At 39.9% G+C, this 8,584-nt stretch overlaps 1 protein-coding gene across 1 annotated transcript; it reads right to left on the bottom strand.

Moving 5' to 3' along the window:
* Nucleotides 1–633: 633 nt before the first annotated feature.
* LOC149265164 (uncharacterized) lies at nt 634–1,974 on the bottom strand. The gene is made up of 4 exons (XM_089391980.1): nt 1,842–1,974; nt 1,606–1,735; nt 1,087–1,465; nt 634–1,008 (listed from the first exon to the last, which is right to left on the bottom strand). The coding sequence occupies exons 1-4, from the start codon at nt 1,972–1,974 to the stop codon at nt 655–657; spliced, it is 996 nt and encodes a 331-aa protein (XP_089248106.1). The 3' UTR covers nt 634–654.
* Nucleotides 1,975–8,584: the final 6,610 nt, after the last annotated feature.

Raw genomic sequence — 8,584 nt, 5'->3', positions numbered from 1 at the left:
GTTTGGAATTTTAGTATCTTATATATTTTTAATGGTGATAAATCTATTTCTACTGTTTAAAAACAATGGAAACAATCAAATAATTCCATTTCTACTTAAAAAATTACTTGGGAACGAAATTGTCTGACTCTGTAGACAACGACATAACTGAAATCCTTTACAAAAACAATTGAAACACTCAAATAATTCCATTTCCACTGAAAAAAAAAACTTGGGAACGAAATTGTCTGACTCTGTAGACAACGCCATAACTGAAATCCTTTACAATGCATCTGCACTGTGTAAATTTGGACCATTAGTTTTATGAAGAAATATTATGACTCGATCGATCGATTATGTTTCTTATGGGATTTCTCTACGGCCGTCGATCCCAAACTCGCTTGTATCAACTGTGGGCTTCCTTTTCTTTAATCGAGTTCATGAATCCATTCTACTTGTTGTGTGTTATCGAAGAAATCTATCAGGCATCGCTTAAATTGTGTGAGGATTGAATTTCCAGTTTGGTGATGATAAGATAGACTATAATTGAAATCTTTCAACCAAATATTAACAATATGTAAATTAAAGCATTACATTTCTTAAGAAATATTATGAAATCCATTACGTTTCTTATGGGATCTATCTATGGCCTGCCAACACTAACTCGCTTGTATTTCATCCCTTCCATTCCTGCTCGGATTCGGACAGCAGCAAGCCGAGCAACGGTGGGCTTCCCTTCTGTAAATGAAATTCATGAATCCAGTCCACCTGTAGTGTGTTATTGAATAAATATTCCCTTCCTTGATCGGCAGCATCGGTAAAACTGTCAATGCCCTGCAAACTGCTTTGATCAAAATACACAACTTCAAATTCATTCGTCCCCACCTCCAATGTAGCTGGTTCCCTGCAAAACTCTTCTGATACAGAATCTGATGGGCACGAGAGCACATTACAGTCAGGAGAAGATAGACCGTTCAAGCTCAATAAATTGTCAGGCAATCCTGCAAAATAATCGGAATGTGGGGATCTCTCAGACGCTATACTGGACAAGGAAAAGGTGCAGGTTCTGGCATTTGTTTCAACCAGCTTATCAGCTGCTGCAAATACAATGTTGTCCGAATCATCGACTATGATGAAGTCGTTCACTAGTCGGTCGCAACATGACTTGGTAGAGTTCATAATTTTTATAACATTACATGATTTAAGGGCTCTATCTGGACTAAGATAACTGCAGCTATGACCGTAGGATCCTTTTAATCTTTCTATTTCCGGCTTTCTCACCACCGGTTTTATTCTTGTGGGAATGGTTTTGAACACAGGACTTTTTGGGCGAGGAGATTTTGACACGGTCTTCGGATTTTCATTTTTCCTACTGTTATGGTGAGATTGTGTCACTGATAGCATCTTCTTGTAGAGATGATTGTTCCAGTAGTTCTTGATTTCATTGTCTGTTCGCCCAGGCAGTCGTCCTGCTATCAGCGACCACCTGCATGCACACATAAAACCAACATACATCTAACATATATCGCATGAACTTCTTACTATGACATTAATAATTCCTAACTCCAATATGGGGACTGGATGAATTCTGTCGAGTGAATAAATGTTAAGTCAATCTCAACTTACCGGTTGCCCAGGAGACGATGCAGGCGAATAATGAGGTCCTCCTCATCAGGGGAAATGTTTCCGCGTTTAATGTCGGGACGAAGATAGTTGAGCCAACGTAGTCTGCAACTCTTTCCAGACCGCATAAGTCCTGCAAAACAAATTCTCTCCACTAATTTATTTAGCTTCCCACGAAACATTTGTATCTGTATTTACTATTGATACATTACTACTTTCAGAGATTTACTGAGATTCACCTGCTTTTTTGGGGAGATTTGTCCATCCACCATCGCCATGAATTCGAATGTAGTCGGACAGAATCATATCCTCCTTGGCAGTCCAGGCCCCGCGGTTGAGCCCTTCTTTCGAGCAGCAAGGAGATCTACCCATCTTGGATACTCTTCGTCAGTAACTCAACGGCTGATGATATTTTCTTGCTGCGCACAGACCTTGTTTTTCTCCTTTGCAAACGTTGAGTATATATAGGAAAAATTTGATTATCCCTTCTCAAATTAGTTACTGTGTAAATATTTGGTTAGTGATGAAAAACATGTGACCTCAAGAATATTGATGCAGATTTTCAATGGTCGAAATTTAAGGGCTATCAAATTGTATTTAACCATGTTCCTGATGTCCGCTCAGAAAGTGGGCCCGTTGAAAAATAACGCATTGTATGCATAAGATTTATGCTTTTCTGGGCATCAATGATTCACAGCTTGGATGGTGATTAACAGTGGTTAATCTAATTAGCTAGAGTGAACAGAGCAGAGTCAATTAAAGTTTGTTTCAATGGACAATGCGCGCCTGCAAAGTCTGCACTGCACTCTCTCCCGAGTTTCAAGTAATAATGATAACGAATGTGAGTGTTGAGACTGATGGGTGGGTAGTGTTTGGTCTTACGGCCAATGGTAGATGAAGCCTGCACCCTGCAGGCATTAGAGACAAAGATGCAATAGTCGGAGATTGGAAATAATTGACAGTGCCGAACATGAAGCTTGCAGGCATTAGGGACAAAGATGTAATAGTTGGAGATTGGAAATAAAAGACTATGCGGTCTCCCACCATCGCTTTTCACGTCAAGAAATGGATACAACGGAAGAGTGATATCGTCTCGCCAGAAAAAGTAACGCGGTAGCCGGGACATATTTGTAATATGGAGGGGAAAGTACGGATAATGCAGTATCCAATTTTTATAATATGCTGAAATTTATACCGCTCAATTAAGACGATGCCTCTGATCAGTTCGAGACTAGAAAGAAACAAAAGTGTGCCAGCCATTATTGGTTTTCACGTCAAGAAATGGATACACCGGGTGATATATTTCTAATTTAGGTCGCAAAGTACTGATCATCGAGTATCCAACTTGAATAATATGCTGGAATTTATACCGTTTAAGATGATACCTTTGATAAGATGGTGCGGGACCCCGGAATATATTGTGAAGGCACCCCGACAGTTCTTTTGGTTATGTTACCTCCAAAAATTGTCCTGCTCAAGGACCTTCACGTGATCATTGCAAACTAAGTTTCCCAAGATTGAAAAGGAGTGTATTATGTTTCGAATATAACTCCCCGTTAGGATGACTCTGGACACCAGCATTTTTTTCCAATCAGTAAAAAAAAACGTTTCTATTACTTTGCTGTAAAGGAAATACATTGATCACTTGAATGAGGTGGATTCAAAATAACATTTGACTCATTACAGTAGATGAAATTTAAAACATTCAACAAGATCATTAAGTATTCGAACGCTCACAGGATGTTGCAATTTAGGAGCAAAATTGGCGAAAGCAGTACAAGAGTCCATCCTCATGAAGATAGAGCAGGATTCAAGAGAATTCGGAGAAAACATATGCTAGAGACCTGTAAAATTTTAGACATCCTCTTGTGGGCACCAAACAGAGGATATCTCAGACAATCAATAACATGTAGATTCAAATACGAAAACGGAGTGTGCAGAACATGAGACCTTCCTTCGGTTGTGGATCAGAAATTTCGTGACTTCTGACAGAGTGACCAGAATTGGATTCTTACTATATTGGATGCAGAATGGATCAGATGAAATGGTCGGAAAAGAGTCCTGTGAGAATGTGGAGGAGAGTTTCATGAGAGCCAACAATCCCACTGAAAATTTGTTTAGAGGTCGAGATGACCCGACTCCTGTAGACTGTTATGCAGAAAAGATTGGAAGTAGATTGGGTTGGGATCCAAATAGCTGCCATCCTTAGATAGATGGTCAACAACACTATTTGGACAACTGTAGATGTGGGCAATGGAGATGGAACGAAACTTTTTAATCAAGGATTTAGTGTTGAATTTCCAGTTAGCTAGGGATGGAGAGTGCAACGAGCCTCGCATGGCAACGACTTTGAAATCTCCAAAATTGGTAAGCCCAATCAGTTACAACTTTGAAATCTTCAAAAATGGTAATATCCCATAGTCCGAGCTAGATAGCATAACAAAGAATGCCACATAGGGCAAGGAGCTCAGCGCGAGTGTTGGTTCTAGACCCACCATGCCAATGGAAACGGTACGAATGTGGAACATCAATGTAGATTGTTATGCCATATCCACATAGGTTGAAGGAAGAAGCCCATCAAAAAAACCAACAGGAAATGACTCCTAGATGTTACAACGAGGTGGAGGAGGCTTATAGATGGGAGATGAAGGGGCACAAAAAAATGCTCCAGATGATGAAGAAAACCAATGCCCTGTTGTGTAGGTTTTTCACGATCTAGCTGCCAAGACAGGAAACAATGTCATAATGATCCCACGAAGAGGGATTATCAATCAAGTGAAGAACCCGGGTACAAACTAAAGTAGCCAAAAGACAGTTGATGAAAAAGTGGTTAATGTCCTCACCATGGGAGTTGCATAGCCAGTGACGTCTCGGTCTCTGGAATCCCCTCTTAACAAAGTTCTACCAAATCAGGATATGATTGTGAACCACCATCCAAGAAAAACATTTCAACTTGAGAGGGAAGTTCCATTTCCAGGACCTAGCAAACCAAGAGTGAAGCAGGTTCAATCTAGGAGGCAGAGAAATAAGGTGGTAAGTGTTGAATATGTAACTTCAACTGCGCAGCCGTACCAACGCTTGAAACCAGTAAGCAAACCCGCCTGAAATATTTCGCACCAGCTTTCCGGCGAAGGGATATTCCGGCGATCAACTCCGATAAAATTTAGTGTTGACGCGTGGCTCTCCCCATACGTCAGCCAACGTAAAATTTCGGGAGGTAAAGTTCAACCCAAAATTGGCTTCCGAAATTGATCTGCGCCGTCCGATCTGCTCCCGCGCTCTCCACCGTCGATTGTCCGAAGCTGCATACAAACCAACATTAAAACATTACGTGGAGTAAAAGTCTTTGGGTTGACCGCCGAAAAGAAAATTAATGAATTAATTTTTGTTCGTAGATAGTAGGTGATATGTCTCAGTTTTAATTGCACGAACGTATGGAGAATTTAAAGAAAGGCATGGTCTGGTCAGTATGTTAAAAAAAAATTTACGGCACGTAAAATGTGATTGTGCGTTTTGTTTTGTTTTCAAAAAAAAATGAAAAGGGCTCGTGTGTTGTAATATGTTTTTTATGTGATGTGTTGACCAATTGTAATTTGTGAGAGCTCGGGGGCAGCGAAAGAGAACAGAGAGAATTTGCACAGCAGTGCATGAAGAAAAGAACAGAGAGGAGCGCATATGTTTTGTAAGCTTGTGTAAATTTTGGTTTTACAGCAGTATGTAAAAGAAGGTTTTACACCAGTAAGTAATATGTTTTCACAGCAGTGAATGTAAATGAGATTTTTACCCAGCATAGTAAATTCTCATGTGGAGACAGAGTAAATGTTTTTGTTGAACGTATTTTTGGTGAATCCCTCTCAGCAAAGAGGATGAAGTTTGTATCGGTCTTTTGTTTTTAATCAATAGAAATGTGTTATGGCTGTGTAATGGTTTGTTTTGAGATAATCTCTTTTAAAATCTTCCCTCTGCACAAAAGATCCTGGACAGAGGAAACAGAGCATTGCCTCTGTAGTGTTTAATTTCTTTGTTTTTGGGATTTTCTCAGAAAAATCCCCAACAGTGGTATCAGAGCAGGTTTAGACTCTTTGAAGATAACAAAGAAGCTGAAGGGAGGAGTCTTTTGTTGCAGCAGTAGATCTTCTTCAGCAGAGTGAAGGCTCAGACAAGAAAATACTCAGGTATTTCACAAAGTTTTTTTTATGTGTTGCTGAAGAAGCAGTGAGTTGTTTTAAAATACACAGTCAAGAAATTGAAGCATAGTTGAGGCTGCAAGAATGGCTGGCACAAGCACCAGTAATAGCATGGGTATGCAGCTCCCATTATTTGATGGTAAGAACTATGACTATTGGGCAATAACAATGAAAGCCTTGTTTGCTTCCCAAGACTTATAGGAAATAGTTGAGGAAGGTTTTGAACAACCAGCAGATGAAAATGAGTTTAATGCATTAACTCAAGGAGAGAAGGATCTATTAAAGCGCTGCAAGAAGAAGGATTCAAAAGCCCTTTTCTTCTTGTATCAAGCAGTGTATGGAAGCGTGTTTCCAAGGTTAGCAGCAGCTAAGACATCCAATGAAGCATGGCAAACTCTCAAGACAGCCTATCAAGGCATGGAGAGAGTGAAGACAGCAAAACTACAATTGCTGAGGAAAGATTTTGAGAATCTGAACATGAAGGAGTCAGACAACATTGACTCATTCTTCACACATGTAATTGGTTTAGTCACACAGATAAGGACTCATGGAGAAACCCTTGAAGATAGGAGGATTGTGGAGAAAATATTGAGGGTCTTACCCTCAAAGTTTGATGCGATTGTCACCACCATTGAAGAGACAAATGATCTCTCAAAATTTTCAGTTGATGAGCTACATGCATCACTGATAACACATGAGCAGAGGTTGAGTAGAAATGAAAACTCATCTCTAGAGCAAGCCTTCAAGACCCAGATGTCCTTTGGAAGAGGAAGAGGTCAAGGCAGAGGAAACAAAAGAGGAAGAGGCAGAACCCAAAACAGAGGTGGAAGGAACAGCCCAGCAAATGCTCAAGGAAGAGGCAGCAATCCAAATCAGAACCAAGGCCAAGGCAGCAGCCAACAAGGAGGACAACATCATGCTCAAGGACAAAGGTATGAAAAATCCAATGTCCAATGCTATTATTGTAAAAAATATGGGCATTATGCGAGTGAATGTAGGAAGAAGCAGCATGATATGAACAATAGATCAAATGCAAATGTCACTAGAGAAAACAGCAGCCAAAATAATGTGTTGTTAGCCTGTAACATGGCTGAAACAAACAGTAAAGACATATGGTTTTTAGACTCAGGTTGCAGCAACCATATGACAGGAAACATAGCCTTCTTTTCTGCTCTAGATCAGAATGTGAAATCAGAAATCACACTAGGAACTAATAACAAAATCTCTGTTATGGGAAAAGGGGAGGTAAAAATATTTACAAAGCAAGGAGAAAGGAAAACCATAGCAGATGTCTACTATGTCCCTGGAATGAGATGTAACCTCTTGAGTATTGGACAACTTGTCCATAAGGGGTACAATGTTTTCTTTAAAAATGATGTATGCACCATCATGGATATAGCACCCAGCAAAAGATGCATTGCTGAAGTGAAGATAACGAGGAACAGGATGTTCCCTCTTAGAATAAGGGCAGATTTGAAAAACAAAAATGAAATTGCAGCGGTTACCCAAGAGGCTTTCCAAAGCGTGCCAAAGGATGAAAATTGGTTGTGGCACTTGAGATTTGGACATCTCAATTTTGGAGGTCTAAACTTGTTGAGTAGGAAAGGAATGGTAAGAGGATTACCATTGATAGAGAAACTGGACAACTTATGTGAAGGCTGCATATTGGGGAAACAACATAGAGAAAGTTTTCCATCAGGGAAGAGCATAAGGGCAAAGGCACCCTTAGAGATCATCCACTCAGATTTATGTGGACCAATGCAAGCTCCATCATTATTAGGCAGCCAATATTTCCTAACATTCATTGATGACTTTACAAGAAAAACTTGGGTATATTTGCTTAAAAACAAAAGTGAAGTGTTTGAGAAATTCCGAAATTTCAAAGCACTTGTGGAGAACCAAAGCGGGCTGCATATAAAAGTTTTGAGAACTGATAGAGGAGGTGAGTATATCTCCAAGGAATTCCTAAGATTTTGCAGAGAAAATGGAATTCACAAACAGTTTACAGCAAGGTACACTCCGCAGCAAAATGGAGTTGTCGAAAGGAAGAATAGGACCATCATGGATATGGCGAGGAGCATGCTGAAGGCAAAGCATTTGCCAAATGATTATTGGGCTGAAGCTGTAAATTGTGCAGTGTATATTTTGAACAGGTGTCCTACAAAAGCAGTGTTGAACAAAGTGCTGGAAGAAGCATGGAGTGGGAGAAAGCAAAGTGTCACCCACTTGAAAGTTTTTGGATGTGTGGCCTATGCACACATACCAAATCAACTAAGGAGGAAGTTGGACAGCAAATGGGAGAAATGTATTTTCATTGGATACAGTGAGGAATCCAAAGCCTACAGGTTGTATATCCCATCCACCAAGAAGTTTTTTGTCAGCAGAGATGTTCAATTCATTGAAGAGGAAGCTTGGGATGGAAGCATAGAGAAAACAGTAAATGTTAAAAACTGTTTGTCTCATGATGAAGATGAAGAGGAAGTGGCTGAAATGCATCCCCAAACAACAGTGCCAACACAAGCACAGCAACGGACACCATTGAGGATAAATGAGAGTGCTTCTCCAAGCACACCACAAGGAGGAAATTCAAGTGCATCTTCAAGCACTTGCACACCAAGTGAAAGAGGTAAGAAATTTAGAAATCTAAGTGATATTTATGATGAAAGAATGAATTCCTTATTTGCCTTGTATTGTCATGTTGATGACCCTATTCATTTCGAAGATGCAATTAAAGATAAGAAATGGATAGAAGCTATGGATGAGGAGATGAATGCCATAGAGAGAAACAAAACATG

This window comes from Pinus tabuliformis, chromosome 6 (genome assembly GCF_031772625.1).
Source record: "Pinus tabuliformis cultivar Carrire ecotype Pingquan chromosome 6, CPIR1, whole genome shotgun sequence".
Classification (NCBI taxonomy): Eukaryota; Viridiplantae; Streptophyta; class Pinopsida; order Pinales; family Pinaceae; genus Pinus; species Pinus tabuliformis.
Note: the sequence above shows the minus strand (reverse complement) of the source record. Positions and strands in the feature narration are given on the sequence as shown.